The 27,858-nt window shown below is 42.9% G+C and overlaps 1 protein-coding gene across 1 annotated transcript in view; it reads left to right on the plus strand.

Moving 5' to 3' along the window:
• Positions 1 to 304: 304 nt before the first annotated feature.
• lrp5 (low density lipoprotein receptor-related protein 5) overlaps positions 305 to 27,858 on the plus strand; it is a 100,070-nt gene continuing 72,516 nt past the window's right edge. Inside the window, exons 1-3 of the mRNA XM_037540773.1 lie at positions 305 to 528; positions 17,421 to 17,621; positions 20,378 to 20,597. Of these exons, the coding sequence (XP_037396670.1) occupies positions 474 to 528; positions 17,421 to 17,621; positions 20,378 to 20,597 (476 nt within the window). The 5' untranslated portion in view covers positions 305 to 473. The remainder of the gene's footprint in view (positions 529 to 17,420; positions 17,622 to 20,377; positions 20,598 to 27,858) is intronic.

Here is a 27,858-nt window from a genome sequence, read left to right on the forward strand (position 1 = left end):
GCGTGGTCACCAGCGGGGCTCCGTATACTTATGTTTTATTTTAACACCTAAAGTTCGACGCTTTTTTCCCCACCCGTACTCAGGGCAGGCCCCGCCTGCCCCGCGCTCTGATTGGTCACCGTCGAGCGGCGTGCCCGCGCCGCGACTGGCCCAGAGCTCGCCGAGAGCCAATCAGAGCGCGCGAGGGCGGGGCTTTCCGCGAATGCGGGCGTGAAAGAAAGCAACGGGTCTGATGGGCGCTGACGTCACGGGCCGTTTCCGCTGTCATTCCCCGTAGGAGCCACACAGAGTGAGAGAGAGCGAGAGACACTGGGACACAGCGGGTCGCGGCGCGGCGTGTCGCTCTCGGACGGAGTAAAAGTGCTTTCGCGGCCCGAAGACGGACTAAAAAGTTGCTTTTCGACCTTTTTAACTCGAGCACGGCCGGAACCATGGAGTCTGGGCTGCGCAGCTGAAGCGAGTCCGGCCCTGAGATGGAGCTTTTATTCGTGCAGCTGCTGCTGAGCTGCGGTGTGCCTCTGCTGCGCGGTGAGTGGAGCGGAGCGGAGCGGAGTGGTGGAGGACTTTTGTTCGCTCTGTTTTACGTTCAGAATCGCTTTTAGGGGCGCGTAAATCCCTCTAACCCGCGTCTGAAGCTCGGAACACGTCCCTAAAGTCGTTTCGGGGGTGTTACGTGCGTTTTAACTCGGGATAGACTCGCTTTTTTCACGTTTTGCGAGGTGAACGTTCACCTTCAGACGAGCCCTGGCGTTAAAAAGTAACCATAAACACGCACAACCTCCAGAACACGTCACAGCTCGGGCTCGGGGGTACCTGAAAACTGGGGGAAAAGTGTAGGGGGGGAGGTTAAAGGGGCACTTTTGTTCGAGTTTTTGGCTCTAAAAGTCACAAGTGATCATAAAATCTATAAGCTGTGCTTCGAAAAGGCTGGAAAGAGCTGCTTTTTTGGAGAAATGTGTTAAAATAGGCGTTTTTCCCATCTTCCCTGGTGCTCTTTGAGCTGGATAAACTGTTTGAACTGGGTTTGGTGGCTTTTTGGGGGGTGGATTGAAGCTCCACAGCTCCTCAAGCGGGCTTGAGGGCCCAGCAGAGTGGCCCGAGTCTGGGCTTTGGTCACTCTGAGCGCCTTTTTGCCTCTTATTTTCAAGTAAGTAAGGAAGGTGTTTGGTTACTTCAGTGATAATGAGGCTGGAGGGTCCACTGCCAGGCCGCGGTGTCGAGTAGCAGGAGGGAGTGAAGACTCAGAGCGGCTCACAGATCCGAGAGAAACGGAGGAAAAAGGAGTGTTTTTGTGTTTTAAGCCTATAAACCCTTCGCTGAAACGGGTTTAGGCTTAAAACAGCTTAATTATGAGCCGTTTTTCATTTTAAAAGAGAGAAATCTGGACGTTTCAGCATGTTTGACACCACACACTGAAGGCCTGATTGAGTGAAGCGTGTAAGCTTACAGGGAAATTCCATCCAATTTTCAAAATTTCTGCATAATCCAGTGTTTGGGCTGGGATATTTGTTTGGAGAGACTCAGATGTCTTTACAGTGGTGGTGATAGGTACCAGACGTCACCATGACTACAACACATTTTATTTACTATCCAGAACCACCAGAGAACCTACACAAGCCTTCTGAGTTTATATGGAACGTTGATGATGGAAAACGGTGGAAAACCTGGAATAATGTGTTTTCTTTGGGGACTAATTTGCCGCACAGCGCCCTGCATGTCTCCCTCCACCATGAATGGAGTTTAAGTTCTCTAAACTATCATAAAACAGCGTCTCAGTCATCAGGCAGTGAATTCAGAACCATTTCATGTAGGAACTTTCTGTGAGGAGCTTTTAGAGGTGGACGTCTGGTTCCTATCACCACCACTGTGAGCAGCAAGTTTATCTAGAACAGAGCATTTCACACCAAACCAATTTGAACCGCTCTGTTTACATTTTAACCACTTAATTATGTTGAATTTTTGAAAAAATTGGTGGAATCCCCCTTCAAGCAGAGCTGATTGGTTTCAGAGGAGGGAGATTAAAGAGAGTGAAATACCAGGACTGGCTGGGATATGAGGGGTATGAGATCCAGTGGTGGGTCTTTTATCACACGTTTGCCTTCAGTTTAAATCAGTTCGGTTCTGTTATAAACCACATTTAGGTCATTTTAGTGGTTGATGTCAGTCTGACCCATAAGTAGAGCTGGGCAGTGTTACAGTAATTATCATGTACATGATAAATTACGTCCTAATATGTCACAATATGCTTTTCTGAACAAATCCTGTGTATCGGCAGTGCTTGTAGACACTGACCCACTGCATGCTTCATTATAAAGAGAGCAAAATGAATAATAATAGTCCCGCTTAACCGGATTTAGTGCAGCAGTGTGTGAAATATTCAATACAAATCACTGGATTCATAGTTTCTGATCATCAGATGTCAGCAAAAGTATTTTATTGTGCGATATCCTGTTGTAGATCTGGGCAATATGACAATATATATCATAATTGTGATAAATTGTCATAATACGATATGCCTTTCTGTGCCCTGTGTGTCGTCAGTGCTTGTGGAAACTGACCAGCTGCGTGTTTTATTATAAAGAGAGTAAAATGAGTCAGTTTAAGTGGATTTAGTGACAAATACTGATGAAAAATCACTGCGTTCACAGTTTTGAATAGTGTTATTTTTTTAAATCGAGCACTGCTGGCTCTTTATTCTCTGTTCCAGCTGATCAGACGTCTGAAATAATAAACACTGTGACACGTCATGCCTCGTGAAAACGTGAAAAAGTATCGTGATCTTATATTTCGGGCCGTATGTGTGATCAGGTAGATCAGACCGTCATTAGAATGTGAATAAAGCTGCGATACTTTATTTATCTAAGTTTATATAGAGTTCTATAGAGGCGCTCACATGCCTACATGGTTCTTCAGATTGATGGAGAATGTGTTGTATATGGTTCTGTGTGGAACCTTATTGAAAAGGTTTCTATATAGCATTAAAATGGCTTCTGCTATTGTGAGCAGCTTGGCATTGTAACAATAGCAGAACCCTTTTTGGTGCTCTATAGAACCATATACAATAAGTTCTTCATCAGTATGAGGAGGCCTTTCATCACACGAAGAACCATTTAAGCGTGCAAATCATTCTTTGAGTGTTCGTGGTGCTATCAAGAACCATCGTCTTTACTGAAGAACCTTAGAAGAACCGTTTAAGAGTGAAAATTGGCATTATAACAATAGCAGAACCCTTTTTGGTGCTATATAGAACCAACACATTCTCTCAGTTCGGAGGAACCATTTCGTCATGTGGAGAACCGTGTAAGCTTGAAATGGTTCTGTGTAGAATGCATTCCCTTTACTGAAGAACCCTTTAAGAGCAAACTGTTTAGATGTGTACCCTTATAAAGGGGTTATGAGCGGTTTAAAATGTTTATTAATGCTGTTAATTAGGTTATAAACACCTCAGTCATTAATAAGCAGTTATAACACGTGAATAAAAGGGCTGTAGTGAGCTGCTGTTTGTCTCCCTCAGTCAGAATATAATATCCCGATGCTTCAGGAATTTTTTACGATGCATAATGACATATATTTTCTTCTGAAGTCTAAGCTGGGTGGCATTGAGGTGTTTATGACCTTGTTAATAACATTAATAAACATTTTAAACCCTTCATAACCCATTTTATAAGGGTGCACTCTTAAAAACATGGTGCTACGTAGAACCATATCTCGGTTAAAGGGTTCTTTGCCTGCTGAAATGGTTCTTCGGAATGGCAGATGTGCTGTATATGGTTCTATACATAACACCAAAAATGGTTCTGTTGTTTGTTGTGATGTCTGGTTTCAGTAGAAGAACCCTTTCTGGTGTTAGAGAACCCTTAAAGAACCATTTTTGAAGTTTGTACATGAAAAATGTCAGCACGAAATTCCCATTGCTGCTTGTTACTGGAGCTGGGCGATATGGCAAAAATATAATATCGCAATACTTCAAGAAAGTTTCACAATACACAACGTCACGATGTTTCTTTTCTCAGATGTCTGATCAGAGGAAAATGAGCCGGTAGTGCCACATTCAAAATAACACTATCAAAACCTGAGCGCAGTGATTTTTACTCTGTGTTGTCTGATCAGTTAGAACAGACGTGTGCCACGTTTTGATGAGTAATGGTGAAAACTATGAGTCCAGTTATTTGTGTTGAAGTTTCACACACTTTGCTGCACTAAGTGTAATTGTAATTCTAATCGTGCTCGGATTCTGATCAAACGTGCGGGTGGGGCGTGTTTTTGAGCTCTGAAGTTGTCCACGATGTGCGCAGGAAAGCCTATTGTGACCTATTGTGGTGTGATTCATCACATGGTTATATTGTGCAGCTCTAATTATGGTGCGTGTTGCGTGTCGAGGACATTTAAGTGGAATGGACCAAGTTCAGTGCAGTGATTGAGTAGCAGGTACAAATGAACGACTGACAAATCGCTGCTGTCAGAAGAAAACCTTGAATCTCCAGAGTAGTAACTTTACAGGAGAAGGAGAAAACGCACTTTACTTTCAGTGTAAGTCAGTGGAACCAGAATGTTTTAATAAGTCATTATGAGTGGTTTCTTTTAGTCCATTCATCATGAAATCTACACTCAATGTAACGGACATCAGGCATTTTCAGATTATGATTAAAACTGAAAAACGAGGTTTTGTTCTGACAACAGCGATAAGCGGGGATGCACAGCGAGGATCACATCGGCGGATATTTCATTAAAAACTGATCAGCCTCGGTCAGATGTTCTGATTTGACTGATATTTCATGCTGTTGATGCTTTTATTGGACTACAGAAGAGCAGAATGTTCAGGTGCCGCTGTGTTGCTGCACTGAAACATCTGGATTTGATTCATTTTACTGCATTTTTACTCATTTCTCTGTAATGCTGGTCCAGATCTGGTCCCAGTTTCTACTCTCTTATAAACGTTTCAGTATTAATATTGACAGATATGTGCAAAAGAGTGTTCTTCAAGGGTTCTTTACTATAGGGAATAGTTCTACTTGGAACCATGGGTTCTATATGGAACCATTTTCACACATATAAACCAAAATCTGAGCTTTAACAGTGTAAATGAACGTAGGTTCCCTGTTAGACAAACAGCAGCTCACTGTCACCCTTTGATTCATGTGTTATAACTGCTTATCAGTGATTTATGGTGTTTATTTTTACCTAATTAATAAACATTTTACACCCTTCATAACCCCTTTTATAAGGATGCACTTAAAAACATGGTTCTGTGTAGAACCATATCTCGGTTAAATGGTTCTTTGCCTGGTGAAATGGTTCTTCGGAATGGCAGATGTGCTGTATATGGTTCTATACATAACACCAAAAATGGTTCTGCTGTTGATGTGATGTCTGGTTTCAGTAGAAGAACCCTTTTTGGTGTTAGAACCCTTAAAGAACCATTTTTGAAGTGTGCACGTGAAAAATGTCAGCACAAAATTCCCATTGCTGCTTGTTACTCTATAAGCACTGACGACACAGGAATGAAACTGTATTATGACGTAATTGATCATGATAATGATAAATATGCCCGTATCGCCCAGACCTGTACACTAAAGGGTTCTTTAATAAAGAAAATGGTTCTATATAGAACCATGAAAGAGACTTTTGCATGATTAAACGATTCTTTTTCATTCCGGTCACTCAACATTTCCTCTTATTGAAAAATCTGCTAAAATCATCCAAAATGTATCAAATCATTTTACGGTAAATTTACAGTAATTTTACAGTAATTTTACTGTAAATGTAGTCTTTACAATAATTTAACATAACAGAAATCTGTTTAGATGTTGGTGATTAAAGCTCTACCCGGTGATAGTTCTATATAGAACCTCATGCAGCACATTCTCCATTAATCTGAAGAACCATTTCACCATGCAGAGAACCCTTTAAGCATGCAGCTGGTTCTTTGAGTGTTCATGGTTCTGTGTAGACCCACTGGTAACACTTTACTGTAGGGTACTGTTCATAAGGCTATATGACACCTACATAAGCTCATTACGACAGCTGACGTTACCCTACATAAATGTTTATAAATGCTTTTTTCCAATCAGCGTCAACTGTCAAAGACTGCTTTAGCTGACTTTGATCAAAACTGGCTAAACTGTAAACTTTATAGTGAATGACACTTTTGAAATAAGCGTTTATAAACATTTATGTAGAGTTATGTCAGTTGTCATGATAAGCTTATGTAGGTGCCATAAAGCCTTATGACCTGTGCAGTGAAGTGTCACCAAACCGTTTTCTTGACTGAGGAACCCTTGAAGATCCTTTTTTAAGGCGGAAAAATAGAGCCACAACATTTTATGCCCATTTTGTTGAAGTAAAGTTTTACTATGTTGGCTGTAAATCTGTTCTAGCTGTTCTGTGCTGGTGTTCTAGTAGAGGCCAAAAAAATACAGTATAAACAAAAACGCAGACTTACTTTGCTTTGCTTTAATCTTTGGCTCAGCTATTGCTGCTTTTCTCGCATCTCCAGCAGGAAACCTTTCCTCAAAAGTAGATCAGTTTCTTGTTTCACCTCTAAAAGCTCCTCACAGAAAGTTCCTACATGAAATGGTTCTGAATTCACTGCCTGATGTCTGAGACGCTGTTTCATGATAGTTTAGAGAACTTAAACTCCACTCATGGTGGAGGGAGACATGCAGGGCGCTGTACGGCAAAATAGTTCTCAAAGAAAACTTAGTATTCCAGATTTTCCACTGTTTTCCATCATCATTCCATATAAACTCGGAAGGCTTGTGTAGGTTCTCTGGTGGTTCTGGATAGTAAATAAATGTCTGTATTTGTGTTGTAGTCATGGTGACGCCTGGTTCCTATCACCACCACTGTAAAGGAATCTGAGTCTTGAGTTTCTTTATTATGAACCATTTCATGTCAAACTGCTCTGATCACCTCTGTTTCAATCTCAAGGACTGAATTTTGTAAAAATTGGTGGAGTTCCCCTTTAAGGCAGGGTGGTGCAGTATGAATTCTCCACAGTGTACAGCATTATGAACAATAGGGCTGAGATTAATTATGAGATACGTAACGACCCAATCTGCAGATTTTTGAATGTGCTTCCGTGTCTGAGGAGAGAGTTTTAAGATATGCTGTTTAATTCTGTTTTATTAAAGTAGACAATGTAGTCAGTTATCTCCACAAAAATCAGTGATCTGTGAGATCAGCAGTTTGTGCACGGCTGAGGAGTGCGCTGAGCTTCGCCCCTCAGAGTGCTCAGGAGTGCTCAGAGTGCCTTCATTAATGTATGTTTTTAATAAAACAGTGACTGGTGTGGACAGATTGTGCAGGTTCTGGATCAATATTATACCTTTAAAAGTGTGTATTTGAGCATCGGAACAGAAAGAATAGGAATAAAATGGAGATGATGAATAAAAACATGGTATGGATATTGTTTTTATTTTATAGATTGTTTATATACTTACAAAGTGCAGCTAAAGTCAGTTAAGTGTGTGTGTGATGAGTGTGTGTATGTGATCAGTGTCCAGCATGTGGGATATCAGTGTCCAGCGTGTGGGATATCAGTGTCCAGCGTGTGGGATATCAGTGTTCAGCGTGTGGGATATCAGTGTCCAGCGTGTGGGATATCAGTGTCCAGGGATATCAATTAAATTCAGTTCAATTCAACTTTGTCATTATACAATACAAGGTAGTTGCACTACTTTTCCAGTGCAGTAATAAAAGATGCATAGTAAACAGTACAAAGACAAAAGACAGTAAAAGACAGACAAAATGTGCATAGTCGTGTGTGTGTGTGTGTGTGTGTGTGTGTGTGTGTGTGTGTGTGTGATCATCTGAACTCTGACAGTTAATTCTTAATGTAATAACGTCTGAACAGAAGTCCAACATGAAAATACACACAATCAGTCTCGGAACCTCTCTCTCTCTCTCTCTCTCTCTCTCTCTCTCTCTCTCTCTCTCTCTCTCTCTCTCTCTCTCTCTCTTTGTCTCTGTTTCTGTTCTCTCTGCTCTCTCTCTCTGCTCTCTCTCTCTCTCTCTCTCTCTCTCTCTCTCTTTGTCTCTGTTTCTGTTCTCTCTGCTCTCTCTCTCTCTCTCTCTCTTTGTCTCTGTTTCTGTTCTCTCTGCTCTCTCTCTCTGCTCTCTCTCTGCTCTCTCTCTCTCTCTCTCTCTCTTTGTCTCTGTTTCTGTTCTCTCTGCTCTCTCTCTCTGCTCTCTCTCTCTCTCTCTCTCTCTCTCTCTCTCTCTCTCTTTGTCTCTGTTTCTGTTCTCTCTGCTCTCTCTGTAGTGAAGGTAATGAGCTGTGTGTTGCATGTTTGAGAGTTTTTATGTTTGATGTAAATATCAGGTAATGGGGAAACTCCAGGTCTACATGAGTGAGACAGTAATCAGATAATGGGGAAACTCCAGGTCTACATGAATCAGACAGTAATCAGATAATGGGGACACTCCAGGTCTACATGAGTCAGACAGTAATCAGATAATGGGGAAACTCCAGGTCTACATGAGTCAGACAGTAACCAGATAATGGGGACACTCCAGGTCTACATGAGACAGACAGTAATCAGATAATGGGGACACTCCAGGTCTACATGAGTCAGACAGTAATCGGATAATGGGGAAACTCCAGGTCTACATGAGTCAGACAGTAATCGGATAATGGGGAAACTCCAGGTCTACATGAGTCAGACAGTAATCGGATAATGGGGAAACTCCAGGTCTACATGAGTCAGACAGTAATCAGATAATGGGGAAACTCCAGGTCTACATGAGTCAGACAGTAATCGGATAATGGGGACACTCCAGGTCTACATGAGTCAGACAGTAATCGGATAATGGGGAAACTCCAGGTCTACATGAGTCAGACAGTAATCGGATAATGGGGAAACTCCAGGTCTACATGAGTCAGACAGTAATCGGATAATGGGGAAACTCCAGGTCTACATGAGTCAGACAGTAATCGGATAATGGGGAAACTCCAGGTCTACATGAGTCAGACAGTAATCGGATAATGGGGAAACTCCAGGTCTACATGAGTCAGACAGTAATCGGATAATGGGGAAACTCCAGGTCTACATGAGTCAGACAGTAATCGGATAATGGGGAAACTCCAGGTCTACATGAGTCAGACAGTAATCGGATAATGGGGAAACTCCAGGTCTACATGAGTCAGACAGTAATCGGATAATGGGGAAACTCCAGGTCTACATGAGTCAGACAGTAATCAGATTTCTGCTTTACAAACAGCCAATAAACTCACAGAAGACGACGTGACATAAACGTAATGTAAAGCTTACTCCCACATCTCACCACTGTATCTGAAAATATGATCACACATCATCTAGAAGATGAAGAATATTTAAACCCTTCATTTCATCAGGCATGTATTTGACGCTGCTCACTTAAGCGGTGGTACCGGAAATGTTTTCACACATGCTCAGACTGAGAAATCCGAAAGAAATCAGAGTAAGAGTTCACAGCACTGAGAAATCTGATTACTGAGCTGTCCAGCCTCTTAATCAGATTTATTAATCGGATGTCTAGATCGGACTGTGCTGTTTACATGACCATTTGGACAATCAGATAACTACAGAAATCTGATCATGATCGGATTATTGAGTGCATGTAAACACAGTGTATTTGTGATCTCACAAAAACAAGCTCCTTAAACAGATGGTTCTTTAAGTGTTCTCTGAAGATTACAGCTCTGTGTAGAACATGAACACTTATAGAACAGTTTGCGTGTTTTAAGGGTGTGTGTGTGTGTGTGTGTGTGTGCGCGTGTATGAGCGTGCGTGCGTGTGTGTATCTGTGTGAGTTTGAGTGTGTCTGTGTGCGTGTCTGTGCGTGCATGTGTGCGTGCGTGTGTGTGTGTGTGTGTGTGGCTCTGTCTGAGAGGAGTTCAGTGAGTGTGTGAGAAGTTGTCTGACACACTCCTCAGCCGGGTGTGTCCTGCTCACTGCCCAGCTCTACTCAGACTCTCACGCTGAGTCTTGCTGTAGGTAAAGTCATATATAATAATAATACTAATAATAATAATAATAATTATTATTATTATTATCATTATTATTATTAACAACAGTAATATTTTACTTATGAAGCTCTTTTCCTGAGCTCAAGGGTGTTTACACAATCAATCAGGAAGGCAGAACGTGTTGGAACCATACTAAACAACAGAGACAGTGCAGGGTTCCTCTGTTAGCTGGATAATGTAAACCCCACTAATTAGCGTTGTGCATGTCTCAATCACGTCTCATCACTCGCCTCACACCGCCTGGAGCCGTTTAGGCTTGATTATGTGGTTTCTGTGTTTGAGCTACTTCAGAGGAGTTTGAGGCGGTTTGGACGTCTTTGGCAGGCTGTCTGGTGGAGTATGGGTTATTTGGGGCTCTTTGGAGGTGCACTGCAGGTAATTGATGCTGTATGGAGGCGTGTTGGGGTATTTGATGCTGTTTGCAGGCGCGTTGGGGTGTTTGATGCTGTCTGGAGGAGCATGGGTTATTTGGAGCTCTTTGGAGGTGCACTGCAGGTATTTGATACTGTTTGGAGGCGCGATGGGGCATTTGATGCTGTTTGGAGGCGCGTTGGGCATTTGATGCTGTCTGGAGGCGCGTTGGGCATTTGATGCTGTCTGGAGGCGCGTTGGGATTTAATGCTGTCTGGAGGCGCGTTGGGGCATTTAATGCTGTCTGGAGGCGCGTTGGGCATTTGATGCTGTCTGGAGGCGCGTTGGGCATTTGATGCTGTCTGGAGGCACGTTGGGGCATTTGATGCTGTCTGGAGGCACGTTGGGGCATTTGATGCTGTCTGGAGGCACGTTGGGGCATTTGATGCTGTCTGGAGGCACGTTGGGGCATTTGATGCTGTCTGGAGGCACGTTGGGGCATTTGATGCTGTCTGGAGGCACGTTGGGGCATTTGATGCTGTCTGGAGGCGCGTTGGGGCATTTGATGCTGTCTGGAGGCGCGTTGGGGCATTTGATGCTGTCTGGAGGCGCGTTGGGGCATTTGATGCTGTCTGGAGGCGCGTTGGGGCATTTGATGCTGTCTGGAGGCGCGTTGGGGCATTTAATGCTGTCTGGAGGCGCGTTGGGGCATTTAATGCTGTCTGGAGGCGCGTTGGGGCATTTAATGCTGTTTGGAGGCGCGATGGGACATTTGATGCTGTTTGGAATGATGCGTTGGATGCTGTGTGGAGGCGCGTTGGGGCGTTGGATGCTGTGTGGAGGCGCGTTGGGGCATTTGATGCTGTCTGGAGGCGCGTTGGGGCATTTAATGCTGTCTGGAGGCGCGTTGGGGCATTTAATGCTGTCTGGAGGCGCGTTGGGGCATTTAATGCTGTCTGGAGGCGCGTTGGGGCATTTAATGCTGTTTGGAGGCGCGATGGGACATTTGATGCTGTTTGGAATGATGCGTTGGATGCTGTGTGGAGGCGCGTTGGGGCGTTGGATGCTGTGTGGAGGCGCGTTGGGGCATTTAATGCTGTCTGGAGGCGCGTTGGGGCATTTAATGCTGTCTGGAGGCGCGTTGGGGCATTTAATGCTGTTTGGAGGCGCGATGGGACATTTGATGCTGTTTGGAATGATGCGTTGGATGCTGTGTGGAGGCGCGTTGGGGCGTTGGATGCTGTGTGGAGGCGCGTTGGGGCGTTGGATGCTGATTGGAGGCGCGTTGGGGCGTTGGATGCTGTTTGGAGGCGCGTTGAGGCATTGGATGCTGATTGAGCTTATTTGGGGGTGCAATGAGTCTGGAGACATGTTGGGGGTATTTGTGGAGGGGGGGTTTTGATGTTGTTTTGTGGTGTTTGGGGGTATTTAACAACACGCACTAACACACCACCACTACATCAGTGTTACTGCAGTGCTAAGAATGATTCACCACCCAAATAGTACCTGCTCTTTGAGGGTCCATGGGGGGTCCTGACCACTGAAGAACAGGGTAAAAGGGGGTAACAAAGTATCAGAGAAACAGACAGACTGCAGTCTGTAACTGTAGAAAGTGCACCTATATCGTGTGAGTGTGTGTCTGTGTGTGTGTGAGCGTGTGTGCGTGTGTCTGAGTGTGTGTGTCTGTGTGTTTAATGGTAAACAGTGCAGTTAGACTGTAGACTCTGCTTTATACAACAGATGGAGCGTAAGGCTTGTTTAATGTGGTCACCTGATGATAATGTAGTGCTGATAAGGCTGTAACAATTAGGACTGTATTGGGGCATTACTGATGATAACTGGTGATACTGGTGAAGCCATGGACGTAAATGTGAAGCTGTGAATGTGAAAAACTCTTGCATGTGTTTTCAGTCCGTTTAGGTTTGGTTTTGTGTTTGTGTGAAGTAGAGAACTAATGCTGCTGCAGTACGAAGGCAAAATCCCCCCAAAATGAGAAACGATACTTTTTTGTTTCGTTTTGTTTATTGAAAAGCCGGAGTTCAGGTGATCCTGGATTACTGCACGAAAATATCTGCATTTTATCATTTTAACCCTGCAGAACAGGACAGTATGACCATATTCAGTCGTTACCGTGGTTACATTGTCACAAAATGCATATTGTGGATGTCGTTGCTACTTAAAGAGCACTAACTACATGTTTTAATATAAAGTGAGCGTAATTGGGCCTGTTTAGTTGGATTTAGTAAACATTTATGTAAAATATTAAATAAAAGTCATTGTAGTTGTTGGTTTATGGTGGTATTTATCATTATTTTTATCATTACTATTATTATTATTATTATTTTACATTTTTAAACAAGCTAGTACTTAGAATTTATATAGAAACGCTCAGAGAAACCCTTTGCATGTTTAAATGGTTCTTCAGATTGATGGAGAATGTGTTGTATATGGTTCTGTATTGAACTTTTTTGAAAATGGTTCTTCTGTTGTTACAAGCTTGACATAACAGCAGAACCTTTTTTGGTGCTGTATAGAACCATATACAACATTCTCCATCAATCTGAAGAACCATTTCACCATAATTAGGGTTCTCTGAGAGTTTATAGTTGTATATAGAAATATTTTCTTTACTGAGGAACCCGTGAAGAACCATCTTTTTAAATAGTGTATTGCTTTTACTTGCGCATATATATATATATATATATATATATATATATATATATATATATATATATATATATATATATATATATATATATATATATAAATACATGAAAAGTATCGTATATCGGCATCGGACCACAATTCCTGTATCAGTGCAGCCCTGACTGTAAAAGACACGACTGTTTTCCAGCCTCTCTCTATCCCACATAATTAAACGGGCTGTTTGTGCTACTGTACCTTTAAGAGTGATATATAAATGAGCTGTGTTCTGATATGCTGCCTCATTCAAAAAGCCCTCCAGGCTGAAACACTCCTTATAACCTCAGTGCGAGTGGGTGGGGCTAAACTGCTCTTGGCTGAAAAGTGGATATATGTAAATGTGTTGTTTTTGTGACATCACAAACGCAGTGAAATTCCAAACAGGCTTTTTTTTTGCAAATGTATGAGACTGTATGGGCTGAGGAGTGAATGACACTTTCTGAAACTTTGAATGGTGTTTATGTATTACATCAAACTCTTTGAACTGAAATATGAAATTAAATATGTGAGAAAAAAAATACTTTTCCATAATATGGGCCCTTTAATGTTGCCAGTTAGTTCCCCCAGTCAACTACCAAAACCTACAAGCCTTTACTAACGTATTACTACTACTGCTGTTAAATATAACACTAAGAACTTTACTTATAGGGCAGTTTTCATACCAGTGGCAGCTCAGAGTGCTTCACTGATGAATTACAGATCGAATTCAGAAGATAAAGACCAAACAGATGGAGAATTTCAACTTGACGCTAAATTAAAGAGCTGCTTTTTCAGCTGTGAGTGTGACTGAACTTGTGCGTCTAGTAAAGGTGAACTGAGCTCCACAGTTAAGAAGCAGAATGGCAGAAATGATTCGGATGGTTGGAAATAAATTGCACCGAACATTAAATGTGTGTGGAGATGTTTCTCCTACTTGGTGTGTTCTGAGTCCCATGTTAATGTCGGTTCTGCGGAAGTCGCAGGGCCGTGGGTCAGGGTGAATTGGAGGGTGCCGACGCTTTCGCTGTTTCCTCGCTGCTAGTGGCTTTTGAAGGTCTCACATGTGCATCTTGTTTAGATGGAAAGATTCCACAGAGGATGCTGATTAGCTGGAACAGGGCAGTGGGTGTTCCAGCGAAGGGAGACGTGGATTTCAGGATAAGCAGTGGCCGGACTGCTTACCCAGAGTCTTACAGATGATAGCCAATGCACTCCCAACCATCTTATCCGAGCCCCCTCTTAAGGCGTCATTAACAACCATCAAATAAACAAACATCACTCAGCTCCGCCCTCTAAAGACGTCATTAACAACCATCAAATAAACAAACGCTGCTCAGCTCCGCCCTCTTAAGGCGTCATTAACAACCATCAAATAAACAAACATCACTCAGCTCCGCCCTCTAAAGACGTCATTAACAACCATCAAATAAACAAACGCTGCTCAGCGCGCCCTCTAAAGATGTCATTAACAACCATCAAATAAACAAACGCCGCTCAGCTCCGCCCTCTAAAGACGTCATTAACAACCATCAAATAAACAAACGCTGCTCAGCGCGCCCTCTAAAGACGTCATTAACAACCATCAAATAAACAAACATCACTCAGCTCCGCCCTCTAAAGACGTCATTAACAACCATCAAATAAACAAACATCACTCAGCTCCGCCCTCTAAAGACGTCATTAACAACCATCAAATAAACAAACGCTGCTCAGCTCCGCCCTCTTAAGGCGTCATTAACAACCATCAAATAAACAAACATCACTCAGCTCCGCCCTCTAAAGACGTCATTAACAACCATCAAATAAACAAACGCTGCTCAGCGCGCCCTCTAAAGATGTCATTAACAACCATCAAATAAACAAACGCCGCTCAGCTCCGCCCTCTAAAGACGTCATTAACAACCATCAAATAAACAAACGCTGCTCAGCGCGCCCTCTAAAGACGTCATTAACAACCATCAAATAAACAAACATCACTCAGCTCCGCCCTCTAAAGACGTCATTAACAACCATCAAATAAACAAACATCACTCAGCTCCGCCCTCTAAAGACGTCATTAACAACCATCAAATAAACAAACGCTGCTCAGCTCCGCCCTCTAAAGACGTCATTAACAACCATCAAATAAACAAACATCACTCAGCTCCGCCCTCTAAAGACGTCATTAACAACCATCAAATAAACAAACATCACTCAGCTCCGCCCTCTAAAGACGTCATTAACAACCATCAAATAAACAAACGCCGCTCAGCTCCGCCCTCTAAAGACGTCATTAACAACCATCAAATAAACCAACGCCGCTCAGCGCCGCCCTCTAAAGACGTCATTAACAACCATCAAATAAACAAACATCACTCAGCTCCGCCCTCTAAAGACGTCATTAACAACCATCAAATAAACAAACGCTGCTCAGCGCGCCCTCTAAAGACGTCATTAACAACCATCAAATAAACAAACATCACTCAGCTCCGCCCTCTAAAGACGTCATTAACAACCATCAAATAAACAAACGCTGCTCAGCGCGCCCTCTAAAGACGTCATTAACAACCATCAAATAAACAAACATCACTCAGCTCCGCCCTCTAAAGACGTCATTAACAACCATCAAATAAACAAACGCTGCTCAGCGCGCCCTCTAAAGACGTCATTAACAACCATCAAATAAACAAACATCACTCAGCTCCGCCCTCTAAAGACGTCATTAACAACCATCAAATAAACAAACGCCGCTCAGCGCCGCCCTCTAAAGACGTCATTAACAACCATCAAATAAACAAACGCCGCTCAGCTCCGCCCTCTAAAGACGTCATTAACAACCATCAAATAAACAAACGCTGCTCAGCGCGCCCTCTAAAGACGTCATTAACAACCATCAAATAAACAAACATCACTCAGCTCCGCCCTCTAAAGACGTCATTAACAACCATCAAATAAACAAACATCACTCAGCTCCGCCCTCTAAAGACGTCATTAACAACCATAAAATAAACAAACATCACTCAGCTCCGCCCTCTAAAGACGTCATTAACAACCATAAAATAAACAAACATCACTCAGCTCCGCCCTCTAAAGACGTCATTAACAACCATAAAATAAACAAACAACACTCAGCTCCACCCTCTAAAGACGTCATTAACAACCATCAAATAAACAAACAACACTCAGCTCCGCCCTCTAAAGACGTCATTAACAACCATCAAATAAACAAACGCCGCTCAGCGCCGCCCTCTAAAGGCGTCATTAACAACCATCAAATAAACAAACATCGCTCAGCTCCGCCCTCTAAAGACGTCATTAACAACCATCAAATAAACAAACGCCGCTCAGCTCCGCCCTCTAAAGACGTCATTAACAACCATCAAATAAACAAACATCGCTCAGCTCCGCCCTCTAAAGACGTCATTAACAACCATCAAATAACCGTCACTCAGCGCCGCCCTCTAAAGGCGTCATTAACAACCATCAAATAAACAAACAACACTCAGCTCCACCCTCTAAAGACGTCATTAACAACCATCAAATAAACAAACAACACTCAGCTCCGCCCTCTAAAGACGTCATTAACAACCATCAAATAAACAAACAACACTCAGCTCCGCCCTCTAAAGACGTCATTAACAACCATCAAATAAACAAACGCCGCTCAGCGCCGCCCTCTAAAGGCGTCATTAACAACCATCAAATAAACAAACATCGCTCAGCTCCGCCCTCTAAAGACGTCATTAACAACCATCAAATAAACGTCACTCAGCGCCGCCCTCTAAAGGCGTCATTAACAACCATCAAATAAACAAACACCGCTCAGCTCCGCCCTCTAAAGACGTCATTAACAACCATCAAATAAACAAACGTCACTCAGCGCCGCCCTCTAAAGGCGTCATTAACAACCATCAAATAAACGTCACTCAGCGCCGCCCTCTAAAGGCGTCATTAACAACCATCAAATAAACAAACATCGCTCAGCTCCGCCCTCTAAAGACGTCATTAACAACCATCAAATAAACGTCACTCAGCGCCGCCCTCTAAAGGCGTCATTAACAACCATCAAATAAACAAACATCGCTCAGCTCCGCCCTCTAAAGGCGTCATTAACAACCATCAAATAAACAAACATCGATCAGCTCCGCCCTCTAAAGACGTCATTAACAAATAACAAATAATTGCATTCAGCAATTCTGTAGGTTACGTAGTCTGGATTATGTAATAATTGTGACAAGTCTACTTGTTGGCTACAACAGCCCATAGCGCCAGTATAAAAGAATCAAACTTAACACACAAACTTATTATTTGGTTAAAGGAGAAACTGGTTTGAACTGGTTATTTTGTTGAGTTCTTATTGTAGGTTCTTACGCTGGTTGTGTGTATGTTGTGTTTACAGGTTCTCCTCTGCTGCTGTTCGCTAACCGGCGTGATGTACGGCTGGTGGATGCTGAAGCAGGTCGTGCTGAGTCAGCAGTGGTGGTCAGCGACCTGGAGGATGCAGCCGCTGTCGACTTTCTGTTCTCCGAGGGGCTAATTTTCTGGACTGACGTCAGCGAGGAGGCCATCAAACAAACCTACTACAACCAAACTACTAACTGTAAGCATTACACATACTCTTCTTCAACTGACCAATTAACCATAACCATTGTGCACACTGTACTTCACTCAGTCAACTGTGTCATGCTACTACAACCAGCCAATCAAAATTAAGCATTACATACGCTGTACAACAGCCAGCCAATCGGCTGTAAGTATCATGCACACTCTACTACAGCCAGCCAGTCAGCTGTAAGCATGGCGCACACTGTAGTACAACCAGCCAGTCGCCTGTAAGCGTTGTCCACTACACTCGACCAGTCGACTGTAAACATTGTTTACTACAATCGGCCAGGTGATTGTGAACATTGTCTACTACACTTGGCCAATCGACTGTAAACATTTCACATGCTCTAATACTATTGGCCAGTTGTCTGTAAGTGACCACAAAATATTCCAGCATTCAGATCTGTTGAAAGACTCTCCAGTGTCTTCTCTGACGGTGCTTGAAGGAACACATTGTATCCAAAACAGCATCAAAGTGAGGATCAAAGAATTTTGGATTTCTTTGTTTGCGCTATGATTCTGAATGTGTTATTTCATAGTTTTAATGCCTTCACTGTTATTCTAAAATGAAGACAATAGTAAAACAGTTGATACTCTTAATTAGAGAGGCTTTTCATCTGTAACGTATTTTTGAGGATGTCCTGAAAGCGTTGAAGCTCAGTGGAGAGTCCTGCAGTCCGACCTTAACGTGTGTTGTTTGTCTTGCTGCAGCACTTCCCCCTCTCTTTATTTAGGACAATGTTCGAGTCATGCCCCATGTATAGCATAGCTGAAGCCTTATATCAGTATCTTGAGGGAGAATGAAACATCTGAGGAATGTTGGAGCTGATAACCGAGCGGCGGAGCTGAATGGAGTTGTTGTGTTTCATTTGTGAACAGGAGTGGACATCCCTGACCTCAAAATGATTTGATTCTGCTTCTTTAGGAAATCATGAAATCTCACATGTCACCCTGACTTGATTAGTTTACTTTCAGTGCGATTCACAGTTATGCTAAAATTTACTCTCAATGTACAAACGTAACTGGAATAATTACACTGCAGCAGAATATGAGCAATAAAACTGTATGTTTTTGCTTTTTAATATTTTTTCAAAGAGCCCATAGCATTTAAAATTACATTTCACTCACTTTTTAAATAAAAGGAAACTTGAAAAGGGAATTCCACCAGTCTGTCAAACTTTCTGCATAACTAAATGGTTAAGACATAGACAAAGGCATTCAGAGCGCTTAGGTGTGAAACTCTCTGTTCTAGAGAAACTTACCGAGTCAGACCAGTTCACAGTGGTGGTGATAGGAACCAGACGTCCACCTCTAAAAGCTCCCTCACAGAAAGTTCCTACATGAAATGGTTGAGTTCACTGCCTGATGACTGAAGCTGCCACTTTTACATGCAGCTTGATAATCCGTTAACAATCCGAATAGTTTGATCGGAATGGAATACGTCCATGTAAACACCTCCGTAGGAATAGTCTAGTCTGATTGAGGCCATTCGGAATACAGTTTCACCAATGAGGTGGGTAATGCTGTAAGTAATCCATTAAATAGAAGAATAATATCCGTGTAAATGCCTGTATCTGATTACATTCTCTTTCAGAAAGTTTGAGTACAACCTGCGCATGTTTGTTTGCATCATAATAGAAGTTTATAATGTTCAATGCGGCGGGAGCAGAAACTGGGCTGCAGAGGAGACGAAGTTAATGATTCAAACTAAAAAGACTTAAAATAGCAGGATAGATGACTGTAAAGCTCGCAATACCGAGCTGTTCAGACGAGTAAATAAATACAAACCATAGAGCAAATAAAAAACAAATCCACATGTTATAAAGATGAAAGTTAGAAAGGCAAAACATTGTAGAGGCTTTTTAAATGAAAAAGTAGAAGCCGTATCGCCCCCTACGCTTCCTGTAATGTATTACAGTCTGTCAGAGTGACTGTGTGGATCATATGAACATTATAGAGCTTTTTAAATGAAACAGTAGAAGCCGTATCGCCCCCTACGCTTCCTGTAGTGTATTACAGTCTGTCAGAGCGACTGTGTGGATCATATGAACATTATAGAGCTTTTTAAATGAAACAGTAGAAGCCGTATCGCCCCCTACGCTTCCTGTAATGTATTACAGTCTGTCAGAGTGACTGTGTGGATCATATGAACATTATAGAGCTTTTTAAATGAAACAGTAGAAGCCATATCGCCCCCTACGCTTCCTGTAGTGTATTACAGTCTGTCAGAGTGACTGTGTGGATCATATGAACATTATAGAGCTTTTTAAATGAAACAGTAGAAGCCATATCGCCCCCTACGTTTCCTGTAGTGTATTGCAGTCTGTCAGAGTGACTGTGTGGATCATATGAACATTATAGAGCTTTTTAAATGAAACAGTAGAAGCCATATCGCCCCCTACGCTTCCTGTAGTGTATTGCAGTCTGTCAGAGTGACTGTGTGGATCATATGAACATTATAGAGCTTTTTAAATGAAACAGTAGAAGCCATATCGCCCCCTACGCTTCCTGTAGTGTATTGCAGTCTGTCAGAGTGACTGTGTGGATCATATGAACATTTTTCTAAGTCTTTTTCTAAGTGAATATGTATGAATGTTATTACTGCAGTGTTGTTATATCGTGTTCTTATGCTGTTTGTGCTGCAGTGTGTGGGTTCAGATGTATTGATTTTGGAATGTTAGCTGATTACAGATGATGAAGTGTTATTGATCTCTGTGTGTCTGTTTGTTAACTCTGCTCTGCCTGCTGTAGCGGTGAAGGAGGCGACGCTGGGATGTGGTCAGACGGTGGTGGTGTCTGGGTTGGACTCACCGGACGGGCTGGCCTGTGATTGGCTTGGCCGGAAGCTGTACTGGACGGACTCGGAGACGAACCGCATCGAAGTGGCCAATCTGGACGGAACCTCTCGGAAGGTTCTGTTCTGGCAGGATCTGGACCAACCAAGAGCCATCGCATTGAACCCACAGCAGAGGTCAGAACATACGCACACAGACCTACAGCCCACACTCCATACATGAGATTATAAACAGAGTATCTCTCTCTGTCTTTCTCTCACTGCTGTCTGTGTGCTTTCTTTCTTTCTTTATTTCTTTCTTTCTTTCTTACTTAATGTTCTCTCTCACTCCCTCTCCCCCCACGCTCTGTCTTGGTAAGGACACTCTCAGACTCAGTGAGGACTCTTGCTCAGATTCAGTGAGGACTCTTGCTTAGACTCAGTGTGGACTCTTGCTCAGACTCGGTGAGGACTCTCTCAGTCTCGGTGAGGACGTTCTCTCAGACTCGGTGAGGGCTCTCTCAGACTCGGTGAGGGCTCTCTCTCAGACTCGGTGAGGGTTCTCTCAGACTCGGTGAGGGTTCTCTCTCAGACTCGGTGAGGGTTCTCTCTCAGACTCGGTGAGGGCTCTCTCAGACTCGGTGAGGGCTCTCTCTCAGACTCGGCGAGGGCTCTCTCTCAGACTCTGTGAGGGCTCTCTCTCAGACTCTATGAGGGCTCTCTCAGACTCGGTGAGGGCTCTCTCAGACTCGGTGAGGGCTCTCTCTCAGACTCGGTGAGGGCTCTCTCTCAGACTCGGTGAGGGCTCTCTCTCATACTCTGTGAGGGCTCTCTCTCAGACTCTGTGAGGGCTCTCTCAGACTCTGTGAGGGCTCTCTCTCAGACTCGGTGAGGGCTCTCTCAGACTCGGTGAGGGCTCTCTCAGACTCGGTGAGGGCTCTCTCAGACTCGGTGAGGGCTCTCTCTCATACTCGGTGAGGGCTCTCTCTCAGACTCGGTGAGGGTTCTCTCACAGACTCGGTGAGGGTTCTCTCACAGACTCGGTGAGGGTTCTCTCACAGACTCGGTGAGGGCTCTCTCTCAGACTCGGTGAGGGTTCTCTCACAGACTCTGTGAGGGCTCTCTCTCAGACACGGTGAGGGTTCTCTCAGACTCTGTGAGGGCTCTCTCTCAGACTCTGTGAGGGCTCTCTCTCAGACTCGGTGAGGGCTCTCTCTCAGACTCGGTGAGGGCTCTCTCTCAGACTCTGTGAGGGCTCTCTCAGACTCGGTGAGGGTTCTCTCACAGACTCGGTGAGGGTTCTCTCACAGACTCGGTGAGGGTTCTCTCACAGACTCGGTGAGGGCTCTCTCTCAGACTCGGTGAGGGTTCTCTCACAGACTCTGTGAGGGCTCTCTCTCAGACACGGTGAGGGTTCTCTCAGACTCTGTGAGGGCTCTCTCTCAGACTCTGTGAGGGCTCTCTCTCAGACTCGGTGAGGGCTCTCTCAGACTCGGTGAGGGCTCTCTCAGACTCGGTGAGGGCTCTCTCAGACTCGGTGAGGGCTCTCTCTGACTCAGTCCTGAGCAGCGTATGGAGTGTGACACAGTCAGAGTCAGAAGTCAGAGAGTTTAATCTCTGGTGATCTCAGCTTTCAGAGGCACTGTTGGAGTGCGGGAGGACGGCCGAGCTGTTCGAGCCTGTTTGTGGATGTCTGAGATCCTCTGATATCCTTGGTGAGCCTGTTTCTTTGCAGACTTGCCTTGCGAGTCGACACAGAAGTGCAGGAGGCTTTCAGAGCACGGGATGTTTGTGGAAGTGAAGAGGTGCCGGGCGTTTTTTGGCTGGAAGTGTGTGCGGAGTGTCTCTCTCTCTTCACGGCGTATGATAAAGGCATTAACAGGAGGAGCCAGACACTTTTCCTGGCCTTCAGCCTAAAGAAACACATCCTGCCGTGCTGTTTTTCTAAGCCTGTGCTGCTGTTAGGTGAAGTGAGCGTGTTCCTCCAGAGTGTTGGGGCGGAGCTGGGGGGAGAGCGGGGGCTGTTTCGGGGGGAGAGGGTCCGATTACATACATACGCACTCGCTCACCGGGCTGAGGCTTTACATTTCACATGTGTTCACCTGAATAAATCTGCTCCACTCTCCTCCGTTCACTCATCTGTTCACTGCAGGAGCGAGGGGAAAACGTACCAGTTACAAAATAAAAGCAGAGATTTTCTGCAGCTGGCAAATATACAAATTTCCTTTGATCACTCAAAATAACTGACTGACTTGCATTTAATTTTTAAATTTTTAAACATACAAAATCTAAAATTCAGAGCATGACTGGCTGATATTCTTTTTTCAAACTTATTTTATTACTAATTTCTTATTTGTATATTTAAATATACCTGTAATAGCATGTCTGACTTTTATTTTATATTTTTTATTATTAATTTTTATTAGTATATTCTTAAATATAAAATATAAAAAGCATGGCTGACCTTTTTATATTATTTTGTTCTGTATTATTTTATTACTAAGTTTTATTTTTGTTAAATATAAAAACCATTAAGAGCTTATTTTATTTTAGCGATTTATTTATTGAATTTTTTTTTTTTAATTTAAAGCAAGCAGTCTTCAGTTGTTCTTCCACATGCTCTTAGGGAGTTTGTCCTTTTGAGTCTTGGTTCCTCTCAGTGCTTAAGATGTTTTACAGTGTCATGTCATTACTCACCACAAGTGATGTTCAAAAATATTCTGGGTGGATGAGCAGATGGTTAGATGGATGAATGGGTGGTTAGTTGGAAGGATAGATAGATGGGTAGCTGGAAAGAGAGAGGGTAGGGTAGGTGATTAGAGAGATGGGTAGAAAGATGGATAGATGAATATGGTTGGATTGGTGGATTGATAGTTGATATATATATATATATATATATATATATATATATATATACGCGTATAACAATATTATACAACCCTTGTATCTCCATTTTTGTCAGATTTGTTTTCCATGTGTTTTTCAGTTTTTGACATAATTTGAAAATGCCTGTTGATCTTTACATTGTATGTAAACTTCATGATGAATGAACCGAAAGAAACAGCCCAAAATTACTTTGAAAAATGTTTAGTTCCATTGACTTACATTAAAGGTAGGTTTTTTCCTTCTTCTGTAAAGTAACCATTTTGGAGATATGAGGTTTTGTTCTCAAAACAGCAATGTATACATTAAAAAGTACACTGGCACATAATTATACACGCTGCACATATGTGTTCCGAGTGCAAAGCGCCGACACAAAGAGCAGCAACATCAGACCTCTGTGGAGGCCTTTGTTCTGGCTGTAAGTGCAGCTGGTGCTCCTGAGGTGTTTAATTGAGAAGAATGTGCTGGAGCCGTTAGCTGGTGGGCGGGTTTGCATGCTTGGGTTCCTCGCTGGCATGAAGCTAGATAAGTGTTTCCTCTGGTGACACGTGTACAGGCGGAGTGCGTGAGCCGAGGGTAATTGAGACTTGTGGAATTATGCAGTGACTAAATCTAAATCTCCTGTTTTAGAGATCTGTATTGATCGTACTCGCTCCCTCAAGCAGCTTCACGATGTTTTATGTACAGGAGTAAAGAACGTACACACATGATCTCAGCACGCTGGCTAAGAAAGGAAGGGGTTTTCAATGCAAACTGGAATAAGGTTCATTCATTCATGGGCTGTAGAGGAGTGGAACTGTTCTCTCTGGAGTGATGGAGCTCCATCCAGTACCTTTGGGATGAGTTAGTGATCCAGAACTGACCATCCAACATCAGTACCTGACCTCACTAATGTTCAATCAAATCCTTCCCAGCCTTCCCAGAAGAGTAGAGGCTCTTACTGCAGCACCGACTCACTAGTACCACCTTAATTTCAGAAGAAATGGTGGTGTCCACAAACTTTTAGACATGTTGTGTAGGCATCAACTATGTCAATTTGTCATAGAAGTGAATGTCAAGCATTTAAGCAGAAGATGTGATTAAATTTTCTAAATTCTTGCATAACTCAGTGTGTGAGGTGTAAACAGAGATTCAGAGCGGTTTGGTGTGTGATGGTCCAGACGTCTTTACAGTGGTGGTGATGGGAACCAGGCGTCGCCATGACTGCAACACAGATATAGACATTTTATTTACCATCCAGAACCACCAGAGAACCTACACGAGTCTTCTGAGTTTACATGGAATGTTGATGGAAAATCTGGAATAATAAGTTTTCTTTGGGGACTATTTTGCCGCACAGCGCCCTGCATGTATCCCTCCACCATGAATGGAGTTTAAGTTCTCTAAACTCATAAAACAGCATCTCAGTCATCAGGCAGTGAATTCAGAACCATTTCATGTAGGAACTTTCTGTGAGGAGCTTTTAGAGGTGGACGTCTGGTTCCTATCACCACCACTGTGAGCAGTTCTGACTCGGTAAGTTTAGCTAGAACAGAGCGATTCACTCCAAACCGCTCGGAATGAACTTTGTTCATGTTTAACTGTAATAAAATCAGTGGAATTTCCCCTTTAATATTATGAAAAACACAGTTCTGATTGTCCAGACTCTTGGCTGGTACTGTATGTGTGTAATTGTCTCTTGTTTTTCTTTTTCTCTCTCTTTCTCTGTGTCTTTCTTTCTCTGCCTGCCCTCCTGGCCAAATCAGTGTGAGATTAATTTGACAGTCCAGCTGTATGTTCTTTCACCCCTGTTTAATTTGCTGTCCGGTCGGTGTGAAAGCTTTTTTAAAGGGCAGTGCGGTGAACAGTTTGTCGATTCATAACTGAAAAGTCTGTGTTTATTATTTCTTATTATATACAAACTTGTGCCAGGCTTGATTGGCTGAGATTGCGTGCTGGTGTTTGTGGTAAATGAAGTGTGAGAGTTGCTGTGTGACTGTAAGTTAATTTTCCATGATGAAATCATTCGACCCACATCGGCAACGAGAGTCCAAACCCTGATTAAAGGACTAGTTTGGACAGAAATCTAATTTTCCCAGCCTGGCTCCCCACAAAGAGGGTAGCAAGACACATTCGGTTTGCTTCTTTTGTTTTAGTAAGGCTAATGTAGCTAACAAGTAATGGAAGCTTATGTACACCAGTTAGCATGATGTTAATTGCAGGCCTCAAACTCGAAGCATGTGGAGGTGTTCAGAGTCTCTAATAGACCCCATGATGTGGTTTCTGACACTGTATGACTCATAAATGTATGATCCATAAACATGGACTAAAGTATGTTAGCGTAGCTAAAAATGCCCTTGCAAAAAAATCATGTTTCATGTGTGAAGTGTATAAAAACACGTGATCACAGGTATATGAAACATGACAGGAGTGTGACCACATGTGACTTGATTATGCCTTTTTGGCATGTGATCACATTTACACCATTACAGGTGTTTCATTGTGATTACACTTTCATGCCATTATGTTTTTCCCACATGTGATTTCACTTTCATGCCATTGCATGTTTTCCCACATGTGATTGCACTTTCATGCCATTGCATGTTTTCCCACATGTGATTGCACTTTCATGCCATTGCATGTTTTCCCACCACATGTGATTACACTTTCATGCCATTATGTTATCCCGCGTGATTGTACTTTCATGTTATTACACATTTTCCCACACGTGATTACATTTTCATGCTATTACATGTTTTCCCACATGTGATTGTACTTTCATGTCATTACACATTTTCCCACATGATTACACTTTTTTGCAGTTATACGTACATGTCACTGCTTGTTTTTCCATGTGCGATTGTGCTTTCTTTGTCATTACACGTTTCCCACATGTGATTACACTTTCATGTTATTACATTTTTTTCAATGTGATCACACTTTCCTTGACGTTGCACGTTTTCCCACATGTGATTACACTTTCTTCATCATTAAAACGTTTTCCGCATGTGATTGCGATTTCTTCACATCATTCATTTTGATTGCACTTGTCCTCCCAGTTTTTCATGTTACTTTCTTCATATAAATAATTTTTTTTACGTTAATTATTGTCTTCACGTAGTTACGTTTTTTTTCCACATGATTACACTTTCAGATGTGATTTTTTTTTTTTTTTTTTTTTTTTTTTTTTCTCTTGTTGTGATCACTTTTTTCACACACTGATGTCATACAGTGTATTAGAGGTACTGAACAGCTCCACATGGTTTGAGACGTGTTTTTTGTTTTTTTTTTGCATTATGCTAAATGATTTCCTCCTCCTGGCTTCTACCTACATTAGCCTTGTGTCTCTAGTGTTAAAACACCAAACATGTCTTGGCTGATCAGCTACACTTGAGGGCGGGAGGGTGGGGGGTTGTTTTGTTTGGGGGGGGTGTGGAAATGTGATTTTTGTAGGAAACTGCAGAAATAACACCAGCAGATTCCCCCACAGCTCACATTAGCTCGCAGAGGCTGCAGCACATGCAGAACTCTTTTTCTCGTGCAAATGACTAAAACAGTGATTGGCCGGAGTCTCTGGCATCGCCAGCTGAACACATTATTAAACCTGTGTGTGCAAAGAATTTCTTAAGTGTTGTAGCAAATCCAACCCGCCGAACGCTGGAGCTGCTTTTCCTCCTTCACCACGAACGGGTTTCTGCTTTTACAGGAAAACGGACACTCGCTATAGTTTTATTTAAAGAGGAAATTCCACCAGTTTTTCAAAGTTTCTGCATAATCCAGTGTGTGAGGTGTAAACTGAGAGGTTCAGAGTGGTTTGGTGTGAAATGGTTCAGATGTCTTTACAGTGGTGGTGATAGGAACCAGGCGTCGCCATGACTACAACACAGATATAGACATTTTATTTACCATCCAGACCCACCAGAGAACCTACACGAGTCTTCTGAGTTTATATGGAATGTTGATGGAAAATAGCAGAAAATCTGGAATAATACGTTTTCTTTGGGGACTATTTTGCCGCACAGCGCCCTGCATGTCTCCCTCCACCATGAATGGAGTTTAAGTTCTCTAAACTATCATAAAACAGCGTCTCAGTCATCAGGCAGTGAATTCAGAACCATTTCATGTAGGAACTTTCAGTGAGGAGCTTTTAGAGGTGGACGTCTGGTTCCTATCACCACCACTGTGAGAAGCTCTGACTCGGTGAGTTTTTTTTAGAACAGAGTGTTTCACGCCAAACCGCTCGGTTTACGTCTTAACCGTTTAATTGTGCATGAATTCCAAAAAATGGTGGTGTTCTCCTTTTCTGCGGTCATGCTTGTTTGGGCTGAGTGTGTTTGTTGTTATTCTCAGGTGTGAGGTGTGATGATGCTGGCTGGTGCTGTCTTTGATTGTAAAGCCTCGTTTTCTTTTGACGCTGTGCTGGTGTTTAGTCTAGCCCTCAGACGGCGTCTCATAAACTTCACTCACTTCCATTGAGCACTCATAGCACTGGCGCACACACTTTACACCCACCCTGCGTGTGTGTGTGTGTGTGTACGTACACTGTTTGTCAGGAGTTTGGGGGACACAAAGCTTTTCAGAATGTTTTTAATTAGGC

This window comes from Pygocentrus nattereri, chromosome 8 (genome assembly GCF_015220715.1).
Source record: "Pygocentrus nattereri isolate fPygNat1 chromosome 8, fPygNat1.pri, whole genome shotgun sequence".
NCBI lineage: Eukaryota > Metazoa > Chordata > Actinopteri > Characiformes > Serrasalmidae > Pygocentrus > Pygocentrus nattereri.